At 43.3% G+C, this 25,988-nt stretch overlaps 6 protein-coding genes across 6 annotated transcripts; 5 read left to right on the forward strand and 1 right to left on the reverse strand.

The window, feature by feature from the left end:
• Nucleotides 1-1,003: 1,003 nt before the first annotated feature.
• Nucleotides 1,004-9,513, forward strand: PCOAH_00051740 (Uncharacterized protein; the record flags this gene model as incomplete). Its single annotated transcript, XM_020061954.1, has 5 exons — nt 1,004-7,779; nt 7,902-7,981; nt 8,128-8,244; nt 8,438-8,540; nt 9,162-9,513. The coding sequence occupies 5 exons, from the start codon at nt 1,004-1,006 to the stop codon at nt 9,511-9,513; spliced, it is 7,428 nt and encodes a 2,475-aa protein (XP_019917835.1).
• A 3,445-nt stretch (nt 9,514-12,958) lies between these two features.
• On the forward strand, nt 12,959-15,169 carry PCOAH_00051750 (Uncharacterized protein; the record flags this gene model as incomplete). The annotated part of the gene is made up of 1 exon (XM_020061955.1): nt 12,959-15,169. The coding sequence occupies one exon, from the start codon at nt 12,959-12,961 to the stop codon at nt 15,167-15,169; it is 2,211 nt and encodes a 736-aa protein (XP_019917715.1).
• Nucleotides 15,170-17,124: 1,955 nt separating this feature from the next.
• On the forward strand, nt 17,125-19,643 carry PCOAH_00051760 (Leucine-rich repeat protein; the record flags this gene model as incomplete). Its single annotated transcript, XM_020061956.1, has 3 exons — nt 17,125-17,451; nt 17,608-19,327; nt 19,579-19,643. 3 exons carry the CDS (start codon nt 17,125-17,127, stop codon nt 19,641-19,643), a joined length of 2,112 nt encoding a protein of 703 aa, XP_019917599.1.
• Nucleotides 19,644-20,151: 508 nt separating this feature from the next.
• PCOAH_00051770 (CutA-like protein) lies at nt 20,152-21,358 on the forward strand (the record flags this gene model as incomplete). The annotated part of the gene is made up of 5 exons (XM_020061957.1): nt 20,152-20,379; nt 20,596-20,688; nt 20,805-20,903; nt 21,023-21,055; nt 21,293-21,358. The coding sequence occupies 5 exons, from the start codon at nt 20,152-20,154 to the stop codon at nt 21,356-21,358; spliced, it is 519 nt and encodes a 172-aa protein (XP_019917476.1).
• A 574-nt stretch (nt 21,359-21,932) lies between these two features.
• Nucleotides 21,933-22,355, forward strand: PCOAH_00051780 (Uncharacterized protein; the record flags this gene model as incomplete). The annotated part of the gene is made up of 1 exon (XM_020061958.1): nt 21,933-22,355. The coding sequence occupies one exon, from the start codon at nt 21,933-21,935 to the stop codon at nt 22,353-22,355; it is 423 nt and encodes a 140-aa protein (XP_019917687.1).
• A 514-nt stretch (nt 22,356-22,869) lies between these two features.
• PCOAH_00051790 (Protein phosphatase 2C) lies at nt 22,870-25,988 on the reverse strand (the record flags this gene model as incomplete). Its single annotated transcript, XM_020061959.1, has 2 exons — nt 22,870-22,899; nt 23,028-25,988. 2 exons carry the CDS (start codon nt 25,986-25,988, stop codon nt 22,870-22,872), a joined length of 2,991 nt encoding a protein of 996 aa, XP_019917566.1.

A 25,988-nucleotide genomic window follows, 5' to 3' on the forward strand; every position in this document is an offset into this window, starting at 1 on the left:
CAAATGTAACGTGCAAGGGCTGGATAGCTCCATGCGTAGGGACATTCATCCAAGGTTATGCTGACCATTCCATTTCCACCCTCGCGGCGAAGTACACCCAAACGAAACGAAATGCCACGGCAAAAACATGCATTGGCACCCCGCATACAAGTTAAAAAATATTCCCTTTCTTTCTTCCCTGGCTCGTTCAAATTTTCCCGTATAAAGTCAACGCCGCTTCACCACTAATACAGCTCCCTTTTGGCTGCCCTCTCTGAGTACACGCACCAGGTAGCCATGGTTATGCGCATACCACTTGGGCATACACGCACCCTATAAGGGAATACCCCTCTAGGTGGAGAACCACCGCACTTGTGGCGACCTGTTCCGCACCACCTACAAACACGCCGAAACTGTGCCCGTGCAAAACAGAAAACGCCCAACACCCCCCCTGGTATATCAAAAATAAATTCGCAACATTTTGGTGTTCTGCCTTTCCTTTTTAACTCATACGTACGTACAGATATTTGCAAAAAAAAAAAAAAAAAAATTATTTCTCTTTTCTCCATTTTTAATTAAAAATTGTGGCTTCTTTTTTTGAGTTACGATTTTCCAAGTGAAGGCGAACGTGTACGCGTTCTCGCACGAAAGTACGTAACTGCCTGTTTGCGATTTTCCGCACTCACGCACGGGTTTGCAGCGCAGGTTTGCAGCGCGCGTTTGCGATGTTAATTTGTCACGTTGTTATGTGACGCCCATTTGGGGACGCCCCCCTTGCACTTTACTGTTAAGCATATAGGCCAACCATAACGTCACGATTCGTTCGTGAAACGAAACACGTAACGCATACAACTTGTTGGAGGGAAGGCCGCTTAAAAGCGCCTGTCAATTCAACTGCCAATTTAACTGCCTATGTAGAACGAATGTCGACCCAAATGTAAATCTCGCCTGACTTCCCTTTTGCGCCGGTAACCATTGGCACCCCCCTTCCCAATCCAACCCATCAACGGATACTTTGCCCAAAATGGAGGACATAGATCGCCTCCTCAACTATGAAGTATGCCTGTTGAATGAGTTCAGGGAAAATGACGTTGGGAGTAACTTTCCAAAGGTTAAACAATCCTACGAAGGGATACTCCTATCCATCTTGGAAGATGTGAAAAGGTACCAAGCGGACTTATGCAACAGCGTGAACGGTCAAAACGGAAGTGAAAGTATTCCAACAGGTATAGAGGAACACCACTCCGTTGGTGAAGATGCTCATGAGGAAGTTATCGACTTACCTGAAGCACACACAAAAGGGTCAAGCAGAGGGGTTAGGAAGAGAAAACGCAATGCAAATGGGGAAGATGCGGTGAAAAAGGAGAGCCTAGGCGGCGACGAAAAAGACGATACAAGTGAAAAACGAGATGGTGCCATGAAGGAAAGTAACGAAGATGTTCGTGAGAACATCGATAATTGTGATGCCGCCAAGGGGAAGAAGAAGCAAAAGGACGCATCCCACCTCGGAAGGGACAGTCCACCACCCCTCCCCGTGACAGTGAATGAATTTATAAAAGTGGACGAAGATTTTAAATTCCTAACAGCAGAAGACCTCCAATTTAAAATTCCCCTAAAGGAACAGTGTGACTTGAAAGGGTTATTCAACAACCTGGTCGACGAAATAAAGAGCAAAAATTACCTCAACGTGTATAGACAAATGTATGTAGAATCCTTTAGGAGAAATCAGGGGAAGATTCAAGACCACTCGATCCTCCTCACCAGTGGAGCTTACCATGGGGGAGACTTCACAAATCATAACCTCACACATCAGACGTCCGTTCCCACTAAAGAAGGCATTGTTCAGCTTGTAAATTTCTACGTCGAAAAGGTGAAGAGCAATTTGTGCCTTTTCTACTTCGACCTGTTTTTGTGCATCTTAAAGGGTGCCGTGGCGGTGGATTGTGCAGTCAATTTTATTGCTCACGATTTGGTGGATGTCCACCGGGAGAGCTTCGACAAATTATTGCAAGTGGTCACCATGGGGGATAACCAAAACGGAGAGATGAATACCCAGTCGGTGAAATGCGAGAAAAACGAACTACTCCAACAGAACTTCGCGGGACACGTGAAGGAACTCATCCTCAACGGCCTGCACTACCTGATCGAAATTCTCGAACAAATGAAAGAGCACAAATGCGGCAACTACGCCCAGTATAAGGATACCATTTCCAAGTGCCTCCTGTCACTAGAGGCCAAAAAGGTTATAACATACAAAGAAGCCACCACTTACATCGAGTGTAAAAATTTCGATAAGCTTACCATCTTCAACAAAGAACTATACAAACTGGTTACAAAAATGAGAACCAAAAATATGTACAGCATATGGGTCTACAATTTGCTGAGGGAAAATGTGAATGGCTATTCAAAAATTATTTTCCTGTTGGAAAGTTTTTTTTCCACTCGAAGGGGAGGCTCCCCATCGGGTGATCCTTCTACTAATAAACAAACAGACAAGTTAGGAAAAAAAAAAATCATTTCGGAACTTTCCTTAAAGTATAAACTAAGAGGCAGGAGGATGTTTAGCAAAACGAAGGAAGAGGGAAGGGGAAAAATTAACAAGCGGAATGGTCTAAAACTGAAGGGGAAGAATCCACATTGTGCAGACCATAGTGAGGGGCACTCCCCTGGTGACGTCTCACGCTCTACGCTGTGCACGCCTGAAGGGGAAGAGCCCCCCACTCAAGGTGAACCAACAACACATTGTGAACAGCTCATTCATGGGGAACTACCACCCTGTGAGGAACCCACCGTCTGTCCCAAGTTGAAGAAGGACACCCCCCAGAGGAACCATACCTTGAGGGAAAGCACAAAAAGGTCATGGAAGAGACACCTGAACTGCTACTACTGTACAGACCTGATCAAATTAAAGAATAAAATTTTTACCATTGCGGGGCTTCACAACTTGTGCCCACGCAGGGTACTCTCCATTCTCCTCTTCTTCTATGAGCAGTATGTAGACAGCCCCAAGCAGCTCCTTCCTCTGTTTTTCCTATACACAAAGGAAACAATCACAGATATTATTCTTCTTGAGTTAAAAATAAAAAATAATTACATCAAAGAGGAGGAACAGAAAGAATTACAAAAATTAAAACACCTCCATAGAGGGGAAGAAGACATGGGAAGAAGCAATCCCGACTCGAGCAAATTCCTAGATCATTTTTTTTTGAGGAAAAAAAATTTCTTCACGCCAAACTATTTCAAAATGTGCTCTATTCTAATTTTAAATGACCTACTCAATTTTAACACCTTTTACGAGAATATCCTCCCAAATGATGAGCTGCTGAAAATTGCATATGAAGAGCTCTATAGAAAGCTCTGTGCAGATTATGAGAAATCCACTTCCGATCGGTTGACCCCGTTCTTTTTCCCTTACCTCCCCATGGATATAAGCGAACTACACGTTCTCTACAATAAAGTGCGTAAGTACAGTCAGAAGAGCAAAACTCTAGATCGGTCTTCTACCCGACATGGTAGCCCCACGGATCATAGCTACAGTAATAGCTCCGGAAATAACAACCAACCGTCTGGTGGTTCTATGCATAAGGGCAATTCCTACTCAAATGAGAACATCGGGGAGGGTGCCACTTCTCACGGTGGGAGCAACGGTAGGTCTAACAGCATAACAGACGGAACGACCCTCAAAGGGGGGAAAAACTCCAAAGGGGTAAGCTCATCAAACGCAACCAACACGCTTACCACGCCTGACGCATCCAGGAGTAATCTGTGCAAAATCTTCGAAGAAGGGAAACCAGAATATATGCACGACCGTATAGTGCACTACCTTCTGAATCACAAAAGTGTCGACATAAAAAAAAAAAACGAACAAATTGCGGATCTTCATAACAAGGACCCAATTGAGTTCTTCATTTTTGACATGATCCACAACAAATCCAATGGGGGAGAAAATTTCGTAAAAAATTACATCGACAGGGAAATACAACTGAGGAACGAAATGGCAAACTCGAAACATTTGTGTCATACCAATTCGTATGACTACCTCTTCCTCCAGGATGATAATTATTTCTTCCTCCTAGGTCGACTTTTTTTCATTAAAAATCCCAAGTTTTTATTTCTCTCCTCTTTGATTAATTTAAATGCTTGGAGCTATGTCGTCACGTTACTGGAGCATATGGCTAGCTACCAGTGCAACCCCTTCCTCAACTACTACGTCAGTTTGTCTATGTCACGGATCATAGGACATTCCATAACTTCATTCGAGAGGGCATATCTGAAGAGGGATGCTTCTAGGGAAGCACAAGCAACAAGTGCATCGAATCAGAAGTCGGGACAAGTGCCCTATATGCGAAAGAAGAACAACGTAAATGGGGAAGAAGATACCTTCACTCGGGACGACACACCTCACAAGGAGGGTGCTACTGAACAGAATGGAGACACCGATGGACCCTGCTTCTTCTGCAAAATTCATCTCGACACAAATAGGCTTTACAGCTACCAGTGCATCAAAGTGCTAAATCGAAACAAGGAACACTTACAAAACCTGTTCAGGGATGAGAAAAAAATACAGAAGAAGAAAAAAAAAATGAAGCAAATTCTAAGAAGCTTTATTTACAGTGTGAGGGACACCCCAGGGGGAAGGAATGCCAAGAGTGACAAGACCAGTTGTGATAGTCACTCCCTTTACGGGAAAGCAAATGGAACTGCGAAGAAGGAAAAGAATTCTAATCAGTCACATCGCTCCTCGACCTTGGTGCGCTCCATGAGGAAGCATCTTCTGCTCTGCTCGACCGCCCCGCCGTCTGAGGAATCATCCGAGGCGGAATCAGTTGACTTTTCCCCAAATGGGAAGAACGAAGGAGGAGCGGAGGACAGCCACGCATTGCTCCCGGAGGAGGTAACATCTGTTAAAATGGAACCGATGAGCAGTGCAGACCCAGTCACCAATCTGGACAACTTCCTGAACTTCTTCTCGTCCAACCGAGCCAACAATTACATGAAGAAAATAAAAAGCGTCGACGATTTTTTCAATAGGACATTGCAGTATGTGAAGTACTTGGGCTATTTTGGGTACCTTTACAAGTCTCTGGTGAGGAGACTGCTTTTGATAGTGAAGGCCTATGTGAGGAGGAAGGTCAACCGGGGGGAAGAGCTGCATAGCAACTTTGACAAGCTATTCATCCGTTTTTTTTTCTTGTGCCCAATAAATGAGGACGACGAAGGAGGGGGCATCGGGAACAAGGACGAAAATGGGGCGGATGGTTCCCACCTGAATGAGGACATATGGAACGTGCTGAGACTCATCCCCGTGTCGAGGCGCTACAAGTTGTACGCCAAATTTTACAGCAAGGTGAAGAAGTACCAGAAGGTCCTTTCAAAACTGGCGGTGGATACGCAGACAGACAAGGATGACGCCAATGCAGGGGGTAATACCACACCTGGCCCCCTCCTTCCAAACGGTAAGGCGGCCATTGTCCTCTCCAGTATAAACTTCGAGCTAGCCAAAAATAAACTGAGAAAAATTATCAAAAGGATAACGTCGGATATACTGAAGGATAGGTACAGCACCAAAGTGCAAAACATCCTGATGCAGCTAACAGGGGTGATCAATAGAAACCCCTTCGTCTCGTCAGACGTCATTCTACAACAGTGTGAACTCTTCGATAACAATATGATCATAACCCTGTCCGAGTCGATTAAGGACATACACAGTTTTTCGAGTGACATATTTCTTTTTAAAATTGTGGAGAGACAACAGCTGCTAAATGTGAGCAACTACCAATTAAGCAAACAGTACAGCATGAACAGCTCAGATTTGTTCGACGACTCTCTTTTCAAACCGAAGAAGCTGATCAACCTTTCGCTAGTCAGTGCCAAGTTTTTGTCCAAGCACCCCTTTGTGGATTTCTACCCTCTTATCATCTCCATCGTGAAGAGGTTATTTTCGGAGCTGCACGTATCGGAACAGCTCTTCCTTAGAAATAGGAGAGAAGCACATGTAAAGGGTGAACCAAACGAAGGGGAAGAACCATCCCAATATAGTGACGAATTTAAAGTAAGCATTCTAAACGCCATGAATGTAAAATACCCGGACGTTATGAGTGGATACATTTTCGACATAGACTACCTACAGAAGCTGATCGAGATCTACGGAGGGACAAGTGCATCGATAGACGTACAAGAGCTGAATGAAGACCAACTGAATGCTCAGTGTGGGCTCAAGCTACTAAAAAAAGAAATTATGATCCTGGAAGAAAACTTCAATTATAATATGAACAACGTAGAGTATGAAAATTTAGAAAAAGCTGAGATGGATGATGAGAAGCTACAAAGACACTGTATTGAAAATGCCACGAAAAATCTCTCCAACCCTAATGTGGTTTACCTCTTTCTATGTACCTTGTCCAAATTGAAATACGAATACCTATTCGATAGTAACACCAATAACTTAAGAAACCTCTCCTCCCTGATCGATAAGGTGGATGCAGTTCTCCTTCAGTTTATCAATTTTCTGCAAACCAACACGGAACCCTACCTCTATTTGACCTACATCCCCAGCATCACTTTAATTTTTTCCTACTTTAACATTTCGCAGTCATTCCATATAATTAGATTTGCCTTTCCCTTCTTCGATGATAAGGGAGCAGCAAAAAGACAACGCAGGTCATCTTCCCCATTACAGCGTGGAAAAGATGCTCCCCCTAATGTGGGTGATCCCGCTAATACAAACGACCACGCTAGTATAAATGATCCGGATAACTGCAAGTCTACCGAGGGGAAGCGTCACCCCCCCTCGTATGACGATCCCACTTTCCACCACTCCAACGAGGAAAAGTGGAAGCAAACCATTATGCCTATAGTCCACAGATACCTAAGCATAGAAAACCTCAACGGAATTAACATCGACTTTTATCTGACCTACTGGAGACTAAGTATTACAGACATCTATGTACCCCACAAGCAATACCAGAAGGTTATTGAAAAGTATGACTCCTACATAAAGAAGCTAGAAAAACATCATGAGGACAATAAAAAAAATGAAGACTACAAATGGATTAACAAAAAGCTGAGAAAACTCCGTTCCAGAAGAGGATCCATCAACACGGAATACCAGTATCATATTGCACACACAGAAAAAATAAAAAAACATCTATCGCATGTAGTGGACCATTGGGTTAACCCACAAGAAATTGACCTCACCACGTTCACAGCTTTTGTCAAATGTCTCATCGCCCCGAGGATATTAAACAGTGAAAAGGATTCTCTCTTCTGTTCCAAGTTCATACTCTTACTACTAGACTTTAGAACACCTCTTTTCAATTTCTGCCTCCTCACCTACGTATGCATTAAAATGCTCATGCCAATTATAAATGCCTGCACGGAAAAAGAAGCCTTGAATATTGGACTGTTCTTCAATGAGTTGTTTTCCTACGTGTACCAGTTATGTCATGACCCAAAGCATTTTAAACTCGTGTCGGAAGAGAACCCATGTTTTAGCAGCACACTGAACTTCGAATCCAAAGTTACGATAGAGCACTCCTGCATTATTGGGAAGGTTGCCAAATGGGAGAAGCTCCTCGTTTCTCTTCTCTTCGAAAATAACAACCATCAGAAGTCATGGATTAACTCAAAATCGGTCGTCATCTTCCTATTTCGAGTTCTTCATTCTTTTCCCTACTCGAACAAAGTGAAGAATTCCATAAGGAAATACCTGCAGAACCTGCACTCCTTTGCGCAGAACCGTGGGTGGAAGGACATCGCTATTTCGGTTAACAGTTTGAAGACCATCATGGAGAGGAACCGGTAAGTGATGCGCCATAGCCTACTGGTGGGTACCCGCGTCGTCCAATAAACGTTCAAAAGCGTTAGTGACATCCAATGCACGTTCACCTCATCCAATGTGACCCCCTTATCCCCCCCTGCAGCAAAGCGGCGGAGAAGGAAAAAAAGGAAGAATCCGAGGCGAAGCCACAGGAAAGCAAAGCCAGCTCGTCCAAGGCAAACGGTAAGCACTTCCTCACTGCACCATCAGCCGGTTCAGCTTGTTATGCATGTTTACTGCTTAGCATATATCCCCCACTCTTTGCACCCTATCCGTGCGTTCAACCTTCCACACACTCGCCTCTGCACTAATTTACTACCTCCACGCAGCGCCCGCGCCCAACCCGGATGGAAACGTTACCATGAACCCATTCAACACATCCAACCCAGTGCACATGAACTCGAACACGAACTTCGTTCCCATAACGAAGAATATGTACAACACAAGTAAGGCCCAGATGGGGATTCTTAGTTTCGCACAACCCATCAGTTGTGCTATGAAGAGCTAGCTGAGCCGATTCGCTAGGTGCTTGAGTAGACGCAGTTGTAGAAACTTACCCGTCTGTACCGCTTCCTCCTGCGACTACACATAGAGTAGCTGTCACATCATTGCATGCAACCGTTTCACCACCCCCTACAGACATGTACCCCGTTTTGCAACACTCCATGAGCATGCCGCCCAAGCCCTACATGAAGGACAGCCCATTTAACAACAAAATTCCTCCACCACAGGATCAGAATAAGTACTTCTTCCTAAAAAATAAATTTCCATTTTTCTAACAATTTTGTTGATTAACAACTTGCTATGCATTAGGATGACGCACTTATGTTACCTGTATAGCCAGGCATCGTGCGTGCTGTAATCAGCCCTCAGTGTGATAAATTGTTCGTCACCTTTTTCGTGTGTACTTATGCGTTTGTGTGGAGAGCTGTGCGGTTGCCCCTGCGTGTGTACGCCTGTTCCTTAGCTTAGGGTTTGAAAGGAAAAAAATATATTTACGTGCTTGTGTGTGCAGAACGAACAAAAGCATTTTTAATATATATTTTTTTTTTTTTTTATTTGGTGTAATAAATTATGAACAAATTAAAACGATATTGGCGGAATAATTAAAAGGAGAAAATGTTACAATAGACAACGTCGTGGTTATGTTCGAACGCGTACGCGCCTTATGGATGGGGGGAGTTAGGAATTGCACCGCGGCAAATCAGGGGGTTCTGTTGCAACAAAGGCGCTTCGAACAGGGGTCAACCGTTACTAGCGCTCAGCACACGCATGAGTCCGTACGTACGTGCGTTCATACTTCCACTCATTCGTACATGTGCACATATATGACCCCGTCTACACTTTCCTGCCCCCTCCGCAGCATTATGTCTCTGTCTTCAATTAACCCAAACACCATTAGCATAAATAACGACATGAACAAACGAAGAGATATTTTCGGCGGCATGCAAGGTAATGCAAATTCCTATCCGTCTCCACATCCCTCCCCATTAGGTCATATGAATGACAAAAATATGATGAACAAAAATATGAGAATGGACAATCGATCCATGCAGAATGAAGGTGTGAATTATACAATGCCGCAGAACTTTATGGGTATGCATCCTTTCATCCCTCCACCTATGCATGACATGCCCCCAAATCAGATCTTCCCAAATGTGCATCATGGTCATATGAAAACGAACAGAAATTCGAACAGCTTCTCGCGCAGGTAGGGGCCTCTTTATTCTCACACGAGGACCCATGTTAGGAGACCCATTTTATACATGTTTTCCTCTTGTACCATATGTTACTCACCCTTGAGCATAATTTGAAGCTGCATTTTAAGGCGCACTTTGTAAAACTGAGTGCAACGCGAACAGCGATTTTTCCTTAAACACGTGTGTGTTTTTTTCATTGGTATTTTTTTTTTTTTTTTTTTTAAACTTTTACCTGTCTTGTTCATAAAAAAAAAAAAAAAAAAAAAAAAAAAAACAGCCAAAATGGGAAAAAAGCCCAAATGATAAAAAAAAATTAATGGGAAAAAAAGACCCTTTAAAATGGGAAAACCCCCCAAAAGCAAAGCGTAACTGTGACGAAAGTGCACTTTTAGCAATTTTCCTAGTTCGCAGTTCACTCCTCCCCACCATTTTGAAAAAAATCCACTCATGCAAAAGCCACATGAAGTTTGCGGAAACGGGGGGAAATCCTTTTGTACGAAGCGGGAAAGAATTAAGCGAGGTTAAGGTTAACCGGGGTTAATTAAGGCTCCTCCACATGCAAAACCGCGCAAAGGGACGAACGAAAAGGCCACACCCTCTCGCACCCTCTTTGGCGGCCCCCCTTTCGCCCCATTTGATTAAAATAAAAAAATAAATACACCTTCCTCAAAAGGACATGTATAAACGGGGAACTCAGTGGACAATTTGTTCACCACAAAAGGGGAGGTCTGTTAAAGCAACTTAGAGGTGCAAGGTAGGAGGCAAACGGCACGGCAGACCGCATGCCAAACGGCTACGCATCACTTGCGCACTTTAGACGATTCGATCATTCACGGAACATGGCCTTTTCCCCAAACGCGCAGCATTTAGCAGATCGACGTGGCAGTTCATTCTGCACGAAGTGATATGTGTATATTTGCACAACCTTATGCACGCGTTTGTTTGCAAAAGAAGCACATGCACCTACACCTGCTTTTTTGGGAGAAGCATCCCACTTTGCACATCGAAAAAATAAATTTTTAAAAATAGCAATACAGTAAAATAATAATATATGAACCTCGCCCCCACGGACAAAATTGCTGTAGCGAAAGACGACCATTGGGGCAAGTCGTCTTACACGACATTTCGTGCACGAACTTTTTTAATTCTCTGCTTTGTTCTGCTTTATTTTTCATAACTTTGTGTTATTGCTCCCATCGATTCGATAAAATTCTCCGAGACATATTGCACTGAGGAAAAGAACAAAAAGGGTTCCCCTTTTTCTGATTTTCTGTTTTTTTTTTTTTTTTTTCCCATTTCCCATAAACAAAATGTCGAAACAGCAACGTTTTGCTAAAATAAAAAAAAAAAAAAACAGAAAAACAGAAAAAGTTGCACTAAACAGATATGGCGCTCGTGACGAGCACAGTGCCTTTTGTCAGGCCTGAAATTTAAAAATGGAAAAAGCATATATGGTTGCAACTGCTGCACTCATTTTCGAGTTGCCAAGTTAACCATATATATGCATACTAAGTGGGAAAGGGGGGGGAGCGATTTCTGCAAAATCGACGGGTTCTACTGGGGAACCCATCTGTACAGAAATATGCCGCACAGATGTATCCCTCGAATGTGTAACGCGAGTGCGTTGCGCGCATCTGTCACACGAGCTCATCGTTCGAACGGGCAAACTAATTTCCCGCTCGATCCCCCAACCCAATCTACTGCTCGACTTTCCAACAAAATCTGCTGCTCGACTCCCCAATCCAATCTACCACTTGACCCTCAACCCAATTTTCCATTTAAACGCATCGTGCAAAATGTTCACCAAAATATTTTTGCACAATCTTTACAGCTCGTAAAAATATATCACCATGTTACATTTAAAAAAAAAAAAAAAATGAGAAAAAGGATGACGCAAGTTGCTAACACCGAACTAGTAGAGTGAGTACCCGCTTGGCAGAATTTTCCTGCGTTCCTGCGGATGTGCAACCGGGGAATTGTGCAATCGTGCCGTAGTGAGAACGTGTATGTACTAATTCTCCTTCCGTGTGTAACTACGAAAACGTCACGCAAACTCGCCGGGGATGGCTTCCATTCCTGGCGCCTATTCGCATACGACCGTGTTATACACGTCATGTGCATATGCCCAACTGTACACAGCAACAAGAAAACACGCACACTTGACATTCCCATTCATCAGCGTATATATTTTTTTCCTCTTCTCCGTTTTTTTTTTTCCTTTCTTTTTTCCTTTTTTTTGTCATGTGCAAAATGATGTTTCAAGGGGATGACCCCGTGATGGTGTAAAAAAAGTGTTGATGCACCTTTACAAAAGTGCGCATAGGCGCGTGCATGTTCAGCTGCACTTATGTAGGTTCCTACTAGCGGTGGGGATGCACCTTCCTGAGGACCGCACTAGATGCCCTCTTCCCTATCACATCAGCGTCATCATTTTAATACTTTACTTTGCTATGCTTGTTAATGAGACTTCTACGGTTGCATTTTTTTTTTTTTTTTCTAAAGCGAAATTTCGCTCTTGCATTACGCGACGGATCTTCCCTGCAACAGCGCCGCCAGGAGAGGGTAGGGAAGGAAGTGTGTGATATGTGCAGCAACACAGCTATACAAAATAAGCCGAATAAACGGGACAAATTACTTAAGCTCCCTTTTGAGGCATCTCCTACCACTACGCACATTTGCGTGCCCCCCTCGCTCGCTTTCACCGCCTTTAGATCACCGGGTTATACCCTAATGAGAAAATGTACGCAGGACAGGAGAGCAAAAAAAGCTACTTCTGATGCGTAAATCTCAGTGTAAAAATATACACAAAAAAAAAAAAAAAAAAAAAAAATATTCCACCGAAAGGATGTTTAATTTTTCGCACACTTGTTATTTCAATGTGCCATGTTTTATTCATTTTTTTTTTCTTTCTTTTTTTTTGCACATGTTTGGTGTATGTAGAGTTTCGCGATCTTCCTACTAGCACACGTGCCATACAGGGTACCCTGTCCTCCAAGTTTCTCTCCCCGTATGAGAAGCTACATTCGTGTGCGTCCTTCCAGAGAAACCACTTCGGAAGACTGCCAATGAGAAGATAGATCCGACTAGCGGACTACCCCACAGGTGGATAGAGTCACAAACAGGTTGCCCCACCAATGCTGCTGCATGCACAACTAAGTAGCAAACATAAAAGTGGACAAGAAGTTTTCCGTTGTGGTGAATCCCCCCCCAACATTTGGACAGAGCTAAGCGAGAAAAAAAAAAAAAAAGACACTTAAATCGTCACTCACGTGTGCCCCCCCCCTACACACATACACACGCAAATGTATGTTTAAACTATCAAGAACATCCGCCCGAACGGCCGTCCAGTTGACCCTTCTTCCAGTCCATTCGCTATTTGATTCACGTCCAAAAATTCCGACGTTTTCAACTTTTTTTCCGGTACCGCCATTTTTTCCGCTTACCCCACGGATGTCCGAAAATGAAGAGGGCCAAAGACGAGCAGACACCCTCGGAAGAAGATAAGTACGAAAAATACTCCCTATACAAAGGTGATAAGACCACTCCGGGGGCATACGTACCCCCCCTTCCATCCTCAATCATCACCAACCAAGTGGAGTCCGTTTACTTTGTTAATTATAGAGCCGTCGTTGTAAAAACCAAGCGTTACTATGTCACGCAGAATTCTTACATGCTCTTCGGAGATGTGTTCAAAATATATAATCTAAAAGGAGAAATAAAAAAAATACATGCATTTTTTCCAGGGGATGAAAATAATCTGTCTGATACGCTCATCATGCTGAAAACGACTGTAGTGGCTGTGACGACCTCCAAAGCAGAAGCCTTACGTGTAGCAGACGGAATTGAAATGACATGCAAGATTTGCCGCAAGAAGAGAAAGGCCACGAAGTTTTCTATAGAGGGGTTCCTCAGGAAGGTCAGGTGTGACACATGTAGAGTGAAACCGAAGAATCTAATTAACAAAATGAAACGGGTGAATAACATTAAGGAGGAACAACAAACGTTCCTTCCAGTTTCTTCCAACACCACTAACGATTCCTCTTGCACAACCTCCGCTGTGGCTGAAATGGCCACTACAGTTAACCACCCCCGTGCTGGCAGGAAGAGTGCCCCTCTTTGTAACGACGCCTCCAGTGTGAATAACGCCCGTTGTATCAACAACAGCATAGCAACAGCAGGAGATGGACCTTCAAGTGGTGTCTTAAATGGAGCACCGAATGGGTCATCCATGACAACTCCAAATGGATCAGCCAACTTAGGAGGAAACAACGGAATGGGAAACAATACCGGAGAAAACGCACGCATGCACAGTGGTGAGGCCAACCTGGGGGGTAAGCCCACCAGTGCCGGTACAGCCCACAATGGATGCCACAACGAATGCCACAATGGATGTCTCAGCACAAGCGTCTCCACCATGAACGACGCAGCTGTTGGGCAGCAGCGCATATGTTCGTACAACTCGAAGAATGCCACTAGTTCCAGTAACGGCAGCGGCGCACACTCTTCCTTCCTCAAGAGAAACTGCTACGTTGGTGCCAGCGAAACGTGCACAGCTAGCCACAACAACCAAAATGAACATGACGCAAAGAACCCAGACGAAATTATTTCCATGATAATAGAGCTAATAAAATACATCTCATGGATGCAAAAAGCCCTAATCAGAGCGTCCAAAGGGGATTACGTCATGGACCACACAGAAATTAACATAGAAAAAATTTCCAAAGTGGTTCATTCTGCTCAGGTGTTGTGTAATAAACTGTTAAGACAAAAGTCTTTCGTCGATCAAACAGCAACAAGCAGTCGAAACGATAGCAACTTCATCCCCATGTATAATTCCAATTCTAATAATATGAGAATAAAGTATGCTAACTTGTATGAGAACAAAATGAACGCTATGCAGAGCAGACCGATCGAGACGAATCTGGCCAACTATAATGCAGTCAGTGTTTTTAACAACATTATTAATCACAACACATTGAGCCTTTCGAATTGCGCTACTACTCAGAGGAATGTTTCTGCCACGCCATCCTGCAGTAGCGGTGGGAGCGGTGCCGGAAGTGGTGACGGCCATAGCGGTGGTAATGCAAGTGGACATGCAACAGGAAATGACAGCGCATCGAACAGCACCAGCGGAGAGGGCGCCCCCAACGATAACGGACAAAACGGACAAAACGGGCAAAACGGGCAAAACGGGACAAGTCCCAACAACCTATCCAACCTTACAAGCGTCACCAACATTACCAACACACCAACCAACGGAAACAACAGCAACGCCACCATGGAGGCGGATTCCCCACTGAACAACTTCAACAACATCAACAATGGAAATATTTTACCCTACTATTCGAACGCGTGCCAAATTACCTGCGTCCCACCTGCAGCTTGTTCCACTCGAAACGATAACCGAATGAACCATTTTATAAAACAGGAAAATAATTACATGTACAACACAAATAAACCAAGTGAAGAATTTTCAAACAACATACAAAGTAACAACAAAAATAATTACTACAATGACAAACAAGACATTTTTTTCTCGGCCCTCTCCAAGCAGTACAACTCAAACCTTAACATCTCCTTTAACAATATAAATAATTCTGTGTCGAATTTTTACAGGACCGTTTCGAAGAACTACAATATTAGGGACACCATTTTGAACTTGGACAAGTAGTCCCTCATGCCGCATTTTGGTTTCCCCCTCGTCTACTCACCAGGAGAAATCCCATTTTTGTGCTCGCCCAATTTTGACTCCTCCGCACGTCGCAACAATGTGGAAGTCCCCGTGTCCTTCAATCCAGAACGTTTCCACTATAGAAGGTGTGCAGTTGTCAACGTATTGTAGGATATTTTTTCTGCTGCCCTGATTGTTCAGTTTTTGTCCACAATTTTTTGTTAACCTTTCCTGCTAGATATTGTTGCTAGTCATTTTTAGCTAGCCATTCCTAGCTAGCTATTTTTTTTAAGCGTTTTATTTTACATTTTAGTAGTTTTTTTTTTTTTTTTTTTTTTTTTTTTTTTTTTTTTTTGCTGCCCATTATGATGACCCTCTTGTACCCCTCCCCGCATGCCACACGGACGGCCCGTTAGAGACACCCTCCCGTCGCCATTGTTTGCGCATGAGACAACACTTTTTCTGTCCTGTGCGTATTTTCGTTTATGTACTCCCCCGTCCTACTTTTTTTTAATCGTGTTGCTCAGTTACTACGGGGTGGGCCATTCTCCAGTATCACGTGTACCCATTATGTGTACTCCGTTGCTGTGTTCACCAGAAAAGGGGTAGCTGTAACAAAGTGATACACAAAATGGCAAACACGATAATAAAAAAAAAGTGCGCCTTGTGCGTACCAATGTGGGCCATTTCGCTTGCAGACGCACGAGCAGGCTCAGATTCCTTGTGTAATGCCCTGTTTCCAATTTTCCTTTTTTTTTTTTTTTTAACAGTGCGCATGTTTACATTTTTAAAGGGCATTTTTTTTTTTTTTTTTTCTGAGTCCCATCCCCAAATAGCAGCTTTATACGATGCGCTTCCATCTCAACACGGGGTGCATCCACTATGGAATGCATATCCCCTGTGTTCTATTCACAATTTTTTAATGAAGAACGCGCATTTTTTTAACTTTTTTTTTTTTCTTCTTAAAATCGAATGGTTGATAACCCAAATGTGGAGTTTATATCCCCTTGCAATCGTAAACATTTTCCTTGCGCGAAAAAATGGGGCGTACAACACAGGTGGAAATGTTCACAGGGTCATTCATGTCACCTTGTGCGGAGAAAGTTCCCCCTAGTTATCATCTTCTAGGAGATTGTTACATTGAAAAAAGACACCAGCAGTTACACGCATAAGTAAAAATCGAATGGATACCACTTTTCTAGGGGTAGATAAACAAAGCATACAACATAAATTGGAAGTTCCCTATCCAGGCAGACGAAGCTCAGATTGACTCAAGGGCCACCCAACGTCCTCGCAACACAGGCTACTACACGTTTACAACTTGCAATGCATCAACAAAAATAATTTCGAAAAAAGGGGCTTATATGTTTTTTCCCCCTAGTGAATGAACTTGCCCGAAGAGGCACATTTTTTTTCCTTTTTTTTTTTTAGCACTTCATGCATACCTTTTTTGGGATATCAAAAAAAAAAAAAAAAAATTATTAAGCCACCGTGCATCCGTGCATGTGCCAGTTGTTAGTAACAAACAAAAGTGATTTCTTTGAGAAAGGGTTTTAATACTATTATGTGGAAACAAAAATATTGTTGGTAAATTGGGGCATTTTTTTTTTTTTGTTTTTTCACTTATTACCTTCTTTTTTTTTTTTCTTCTCCCTCTCCCTTGGAGTATCCTCACTGATCATTTCGTACATCACTCTGCGTGCCTTCTAACTTTATTTGGGCAACAGTGTAGCAAAAACTCGACGTAGTGAGCATGCCGACTGTAGCCCTTTCCATATATTCCTGTGTTTGTTCATTCATTGCTGCACATCCGTGCGTATAAATCGCTCCCTGGTTAGCCCACCCACCAGCGCACCCCTCATCGGTTGCCCCCCTCTATCTGTCTCCCCCTCCTGCCTTTTTCTAATAACCCCAACGAGGAGAGGTTACCCCTCCAAATACATACCTCACCAACCATGTCACATAAAATAAAGATAAGAGACAATGTCATGTACGCCACGAGTCCGATCATAAACGAGGACGACATTGCGGACTTCGTTTCGAACATGAATGTATACAAGTGGGAAGGAGAGGCGGATGGAATGGGGGGTAAACAGGCGGGTCAACAGATTAGTCAGTCGACCGGCAGCCTGCCTGAGGAGAAAGCGCACTCCTACCCCGTTAAGGAAATACAACTCGGAAGCTTAAAAATCTCCGACTGGGGTATGTCCATCCTCATCCCCTGCTTGCTGAGATGCAGCAACTTGGTTACGCTTAATCTATCGAGCAACGACTTAACAAATGTTAGAACAAACTGCAACAAAAAAAAAAAAAAAAAAAATAGCTAGCAAAAATAGCTAGCAAAAAAAGCGGCAAAAAAATGAATCCAAAAAGCAACAATGTTGCTATCCACTTTGCACACACGACGCCCTTTTCCTCCCCTCCCCCCCCTCCCGAAGGATAGCGCAAAAATCCTAGCCAAGTGCCTCAAGTACCTGCCTAGACTGGTCTCCCTAAATCTGTCAAACAATCTGATAAAATCCGACGGCGCCAACGAAATTATAGAGGAATTTTTCTCCCCAAAGATTGCCTCCAAAAGAGGATTTTCCCCAGGGGAAGAACAAATAGACATCAATTTTCACCTGAACAGTCAGGCAAAAAATGAGATAAAAAATATGCACACAAATGTGCGTGAATTGGATTTGTCCGACAATTTTTTGGATCCCTCTGTTCTGTTAAAATTAAGTCAAGTCATCAGTAAGCCGAACAATGAGAAGATCAAATTATGCATAAAAAATAGCCAACTGAGTGATGCCAATTTCTCCACCTTTTTCGAAAAATGCACACACGTACAAAGTTTAAACATGTCTGAAAATGGCATTGCTTCCGCCTTATTCTCTGAGCACATGAAAATATTATTTACATCCCAGTTAAACTTAAAAGAATTACACTTATCGAGAATATGCGTTGATCACAATGACACACATAAGCTGGAGGATGGGAATGAACTGCTTAAACAGCTGGTTAACCAATTGAGTGAAGCGCCCAATTTGTCCGTTTTGTCATTTGCGAATAATAAAGTTAATGACCATGGATTTTCCCTCTTCTGTGAATATTTAAAAAAAAATAAAAACAACATCACAGCGATTGATTTTTCTAACAATCAAATTTCCGACATGAACAACCTCAGCGAAGCGTTAAAAAATAATCAGACATTAAAAATGATTAACTTATCAAATAATAGAATTACCGATAAAAATTTGAAACACTTTTGTTACGAGACCTTGTCATCCAATATGAGCATTGCAGAAATTTCCCTCTCGAATAATGACTTGACGGATTTTTCTTGTGCTTACTTTGCCGACGCGTTGGTGATGCAATGTAACATTGTAGAAAGATCAATTAAGTTGAAGGCGCAACTTCCGCAGGGGGAAGAGGCCTCCCCGACCATGGCGCATACGCTTAACAGGGAAGATGATGTATGCACCCAAGATAATTTAACCGGTCAAGGTGAGCTAGGTCACACTAATGGACCCCCTCCTGGACATCCCCCTGCGTGGGAAGAATTCCCCGAAATTGACTCGCAAAAGTCGACGTCCAACTCGAGCGAAGGAAGGTCAGCCCCTCCCCATCTAAACAAAGCGAAAAAAACGAATTTCAAAAAAGACCACTTCCAAATGATACACAAATTGAAGGAGCTCATCACGAACCGGCACAGCGAACAACATAATTTCTTTTCCTGCATCGGTGTTCCATCCCTTAACAGAGCTACCGAAACGTCCAAACTGCTCTTCTTGCAAGAACAAAGGAGAAACTTAATATATAACAAAAACGACGACTTTTACCATTCCTGTGATTCATTTTCACTGAACTGCTTTAAAGGCCTCAAATACCTGAATATCTCCGGGTGTCACATTAATACCCAAGGGTTGGCTCTCCTCATTAATTCACTCAACATGCCCTATTGTCCCTTAGAATTTTTGGACGTTTCCTCCTCCGCTAGCGACCTAACGGATGTTACACACCAGGCATTCGCTTCACTTATTACAGAAAAAAAAAGCAAATTCGAAAAAAATGACAACTTCCATTTTGAACATTTACCACTCACCGTCCGCGGCGTTGCGCCCATACTCATTCCCCTCAACGATTCGGACGATAACACGGATGCGGACAGCATAGGTTACAAAAGGGAGAGAGAAAAAAAAAAAAAAAAAAAAAAAAACCAATGGGGGGTTATGCATATCCATGTATGTACATGCTCGTATACACACCTGCATTTAACCCTACGCACATGACCTAAATGTGCCATACCGAATGGACGAAAATGGCAGCGCGACGCAACACCCCCCCAATTGTGTCCCCACTAGAGAAATTCTTAACCCATTTCTCTCATTTGGTTAACGGATCCCTACCCTCTTTTTCCCCTTTAGAGTCAGAGTGGTGGAACTACAAAGAGGGTGACCTGCCTGAACAAGGATCGCACGAAGCAGCGTAGCGGAACCCTTCCCCATACCCCATTCAGCAAAAAAAAAAAAAAAAAAAAAAACATAAACTTTTAAAATATCAAGAGGGTGTAAAAGTATCACATGGAATTGTATCAATTTTCTTTCGATTATTTCTTCGCTTGACAAGGAACACATACAAAATGTGCCGAGCTAAATTTCGACCTCTTTGTGCAACTTTTTGAAACACCTACCACGGCCTTACAAAGGGGTGAAGCCTTCCTTCTTTTTTGCCCATACAGCATGTGGCCAAATAGGGCTTTATGACAACCATCCCGAGGAAGTTTCCCCAAAACGTGTTGCTTTGAAGATGCCTCTTGAGCGTGCACACATAGCAGATTCATAGCACATACACTTATATGAATGTAACTCTCCGATCGTGTAGGCGCGTATGTGTGTCCCCCCCAACTACTACGTTGCGAAAATTCACTCCCCACGGTGTACACGCTTCTTTCCCACACCCAAATCGGACCATTCATGCGCGCCGTGACATTCCTGACCATGCTCATTTCGCTAGCTGCAGCGACAACGAAGCGATATCACAATAAACTTCTGTATTCCCTCTTTGTAAATAACCATACAAAGCAAGGCCTGTTAAAGAAAGGTTCCCTTGGGGGAGGTAGAAGGAATTCATCTTGTGCCAAATCCTTCTTCTGCACCAAAATGGAAGAGCCCCAAGACTTCATAGCCGTGTATGTTACCGCCCCTGGAACGGATGTCGCGGAAAAGGTTTGTCATGCACGAGGCAGTACTGACATGCGAAAAGAAACAGCGCAGATAAAGATGAAAGCGAATCGAAAAGAGAAAAAAAAAAAAACGAACAAACCAACTGAAGAGTCAATGCTCCCCTGGGCATTAGCTCCACACGTAGAAAACGTGCAGCTGAAAACATATGCCCCATGTACGCTGCGCCCGTTTTCATGCCACGTTTTTCCAACTTTGTAGATTTCAAATGTGTTGCTAGAAGATAAGCTAGCCAGTTGCGTGAACATCATCCCCGGCGTCCTCAGCCTATATCACTGGAAGGGCGAAATAGCTGTACGGTCACCGAACGCGTGCCTGTGTGCATTAATTGTTTCTTATGTGTATGTCTACATGTGCATGATATGCATCCCCTTCGCAAGCTATACATTCTTATTTCGTTCCCCCCGCAGCGTGATAATGAAGTCCTGATGATGATAAAAACGAGGAAGCATTTATTCGCCAAAATTGTAGAAGCGGTGAAAGCAAACCATCCGTACGAAGTGCCAGAGGTGGGTCAACAGGGAATGTATTGCTATGCCTGTCCACCGATTTTCCATTTTCCCCATTTCGCTTCTCCATTTTTATACCTTTTACATTGTCCCCTATTGGTACCCCCTTCCCGGTTCAGGTCATTTCCGTCCCAATACATCAAGGCAGCAAGGTTGGTTTGGCGTACTCCCGCGTGCACAAAAAAAAAAAAATATATATATATACATATACCAATACATATATATATGTGTCCCTACATATTCCTACATACCTCTATGTATGTAAAAACGTTACACCGCAACTTTTGGCCCCTTCCTTTTGTCCCCATATGAGAAGATAAGACATCCAAAGGAGGGGCGTTTCTTCTCACATATTTTTACCAATTGAATTTTCCCTTTTTCCCGTTCAGGACTACCTAGATTGGGTGGCAAAATCGGTCAAATCAGCCCCCCAGGGGGGCGAAAAAAATACCTAAGCAGTAATGTCATCCGGAGGAGATGAAAATTGTTTCTATTCCTTTGCTCCCCATCTCCGTTTTTTTTTTTTTTTTTTTTTTTTTTCACATAAACGTGACGAAGAATTTGTTGTTTGTTGATATATGACAACAGGAGATGGTTTTCCACTTTTTTGTTTTTCTTTACATTTCCTTTTTTCATCTTAGCGCGTTTTTTTTTTGGGGCGGCATTTTCCAAGTAGCGCTTTAAAAATGTGTGCATTTTTTTTTCCCGCTTCAAAATTAACATCACCTTCGCGAAACAGTTCCTTTTCTCCACATGAACGAGTTTAAAAAAAGGAGCAATAACATTTGATAGCATTCTTGGCAGAATTCGCATCCGGTGTAACTGTGTACGAAGTTGGCATTATATGCACAGTTGCACCGTCGTCGCGATCGACCAGTAAAAACCCACCTTTACGCGCACGCAAGGAATTAACATGTGCATATAGGCGGATATACCCAAAAAGGCAGCTGTCCAAGTGAGGTGACACGCCGGCAAGCACAAACATCCATTCGCAGGTGCAGTCGAAAAGGCAAACCATTCGCAAACACCATGAAAAAGGTCCAAAATGAAGTCCTCAAATTCGTCCCGTTCGACTTAAAAAATAGACAGTCCCTGATCAATTTTTACAAAATGATAAACAAAGATTATAAGTGTGGAGAGCTGCACGAGAATATCATTTTAAATCCAGACAACAAGTCGTCCTTCCTCTACGTGCAACAGAGCGAGCACGAAATTACCTTCGGCTTTAAGGACACCAATAATGACTTATACCAAAAGTTGGTAAAGTTAAAAGACAACAAAATTTTTGGCTACGAGCAAACCAAGCAGGAGGAAAAAATTGCACAGTTAATTAAGAACATACAAAATTATTCCTACATTAAAGGAGGCGCCCTCGTGACTTTTCACAAGCCCCTTCTGAAGAATTATGTCCTAGCGCAGCTGCAGAAGCTGAAGGAGCTGTCGGACAAGTGACTGGTCAGGGAAGCTACGAAGATCAGCAGCACGCAAGGGAGTCATCCCTTGGGGAGGCACCCAAACACACTAGCGCTAAGTTAGACGCTACAACATACAGCTAGCAACGCGTTGAATAAATCAGGGCGCAAGTGTGTATGTGCATGTGTCTGTGTGGGAGAGAAGCACCTCCGGCGAGGTCGAAATTCTGTCGTCTTGCATAAAGTGCCATTGTGATGATAAAAAAAATGGCGCGCAAAATTGGGGTAGCCATTGGGCAACACCAAAACAAAACACAGTTAAGCTTGGCTTTATAATTTTTTTTTTTTTTTTTTTTTTTTTAAATAAAATGGCTAGTTGAAAAAAAAAAAAAAAAAAAAAAAAACTTCAATAAGAGCACACTACGATAGTGATAAATAGGTACATAAAAAAAAGGGGCAATTAAAACAAATTACGCGCTTTGGGGGAAATTTACATAGGAAGGGCCGCCCGGAGCCGTCCGATTAAAAATTCACCCAAGTGGACGCTACGTGGGTCAGAAAACTTCGGAAAACATGTTAATGTCCTGCAGGGAGGGGACGTGAAAATGGGAGAATGAATAAGTAGTTGTTAAATGTGGGAAAATGTGAACAAATGGACGGCGTGGGAATAAGGGAAGACGCATGCGATAAACCACTGATCGGCTGCACTAACCTCGCCGGGGGCCTCCTCCCGTGGAGGCGCTTCCAAGGACGGATCCTCGGACTCGCCACGAAAGATGTCCTTCCTCCAGTAAAAGAAAATGACGGTGCATGTCTTATCATCCGTGGAGTCGCGTCTTGAGGCTTCGTGGACCACCTCCTCTGCTGCCTCCTCCGGTTTCCTGTGAATGTTCCTCCAAACGATATCGATGATTTCCTTGTCGGTTAGGACATTTAAAATCCCATCAGTGGCCAGGACTAAAAATGAATCCATGTCAAAGTCGATGGTGTAAACACTGATAAATGGTTTGCACAAAACAATTTTCCTAGGAATTTTGTATGAAATATCTCCAAAGGATCTAGAGGTGGATAAGGCTAAGAAGGTCTTCTCTCGACCCGTCTGTCCTTTCACCTTATGTTTAGTGATAATCCTGTTGATCCCATTAATGTTGGCTATGATCCCTCCACATTTTAGTATCCTCACTCGTTCTTCTTGCAAGTCGGGTTTATGCCTTAGGGAGAGTTTCACTGGTTTTCTATCATGACATATGAGTGCACCTGAATCTCCACAGTTTGCACATAACACTTTTAACGACCCATCGTCATCGGGTCCGTAAATTAAAACCACACATGCGGTAGAGCCATCCTTATAGTCATACTTCTTCGACAATTCTATGTAATTCTTATCCGTCATGTCGAACCCCTTAATGCAGCTATCATACAATGCCCTTATCTCAACACTCAGGTCATTCAGTTTGGATTCCTTATCTTTGCACTGCTTCTTACAGGTAATTAAAAACGACTGTCTAAACTTTGCTATCAAGTTTGTCTTCAAGTGGTTCATTACATACCTTGCACAGTTCGATCCACCGTGTCCGTCAAAGACCCCACTGAAGAAACACAACCCATCACTCTCCGATACATTATTCAGGTCGAGAATTTCCTTTGTCACGTAAAAATCTTCATTCTCGCATCTGTTGTGGTCTCCCATTTTGCTGTAAGTGCCGCAGACCAGGTCATCCTCCAACACCATGCTGAATTCTTCCACCGTTTCGTCGTTCACTTCGCCGTTCTCCCTGCAGGGACGACGCCTTGCAGTATAGGGACTATCAGCAGAAGGATTATCAGAAGAATTATTATCCATCGATCGATCCTCACGTGCCGCACTGTCACTGGAGGGACTTCCACTCGTGAGGACGCCATTCCTCTTTTCCATCCTGTCACTCCTCAAAATGCTGCTACCAGAGTCGCCCTCCGTACCGCCATCCCCGCTACTGCTTCGACTAACAACCCGACTGGAGTTGCTTCCCCTGCTGCCGCTGTCCTCAACATACACACACCGGTTCGCACCCACGCTGTGATCATTCACCATGTCGTTCATATTTGCAAACGCATTTTTTCCATCTGTATTAGTCGTCTTCCCTTTTTTATCCACCAATGGGTCATGAGAATCCAATTCAAACGAGGAGCTGTTTTTGTGCACGTCTTGACTGTCGCTCTGACTCATATTGACCTCTCCCCTTTCGTCGAACGAGTTCTCAAATTTTACGAAGGATCCATCCTTCACATTCACATAGTAAATCCCCTGCGTTTTTATGTTAAAGTACAGCTTGTCCTTAACGTTGTAAAGCCAGTCACACATTTTGTGGACCAGCCAATCATCTTGCTCGTTCGTTAGAAACCATTCCTTCTTGTCATCCTCATAAATTGAAGGGTATATTATTTTGTTCTCTTTATGGTTGTCTTCCACATTATTTATTTCATCCACGAGATCATCCTCCCCATTTGTGTAGTAAATTATGTTTGATATTTCGTTCAATTGGTTCTTCCATGTCTCTTCTTCATTTTCCTGCTTCACCACGGTGCTACTGTCAAGCGGTTCGACGTGATCACTACCTACATCGCCCGAAGGAACCTCCCGCGTGGAGTTCATCATTCCTCCATTTTCACATTTGGACAAATCACCACCATCTGCGTCTCCGAAAATTTTATTGTGATTTTTGCAGTACAGGTGGAAGTTATCCTTCACATCCCTCCCTCTGGGATCCTTTTTTGTTAGTACTTTCGCCTGATCCCCCCCCTTATCTCTCACCAATCCGCATTCAGCTTCTTCCTGTCCATTTATACCTGCTTCCTCCCCCGAATTATTTTTTATTTTTTTTTTTTCCTTCACACTCGGGTCGTCAAACAGAGGTGCGCTTCTCTTATGGCTATCGCTATTCTTCACACTGCTTCCCAACGTTACGGCGTCCTCAGTAGCAATAACAGTGCAGTCATTGGATTTTTCGTACTTTACATTATTAAAACTTTTGTGTGCCATCTTATCCATAGGGTTGTCCTTACCCATTTTGTGGTAACCCTTTTTCATCATGTGGTTATTCTTCCGTTCTTCATCTTCGCATGTGTATAATTCTTCGCCTGATAAATTTTCCCTCCTCCTGTGGCTGTCCCCAATTTCGTCATCACGTAGTATAATTACATCCTCAGGTACTCCACCACGATTGACACCTCCATTTTGAACCCTTCCGCTGGAGCCACTTCCATCACTTACATACCCATACGCCCCCTCTGCTGGTTCATTTTCTTCTTCACCCCCTACCACCTTTTTCGCCTTAAAATTGATGTTGTCCATTTGTTCGTTTCGCACGTGAGCCTCATTCCCATCCTGGATGGGGGAGACCTCTTCGAATGGGTCCTCAGTGAACAGCCTCTGTGAAGGATGTGCCTCTTTCTCTGCGTAATGTTCTACGTCCATTCTGAGGGATGCTTCTTTCCCTTTGCGAATTGCTTCAGCCTTATCCTCCTTTCTTATCTTCCCGTAAGGCACAGTCCCTCCAGGTACTACCATCTGAACTTCCACCCCGGAGCTACCACTATCACTGAGGCCATTTATCTGACCATCTCCATCCCCCCTAAACGAATTATCACCACCTTCGTCTTCCAGTTCGCTTTCATCCTTATCCCTCGTTACCAT

Source organism: Plasmodium coatneyi, chromosome 14, assembly GCF_001680005.1.
Source record: "Plasmodium coatneyi strain Hackeri chromosome 14, complete sequence".
In the NCBI taxonomy this organism is placed as follows: domain Eukaryota; phylum Apicomplexa; class Aconoidasida; order Haemosporida; family Plasmodiidae; genus Plasmodium; species Plasmodium coatneyi.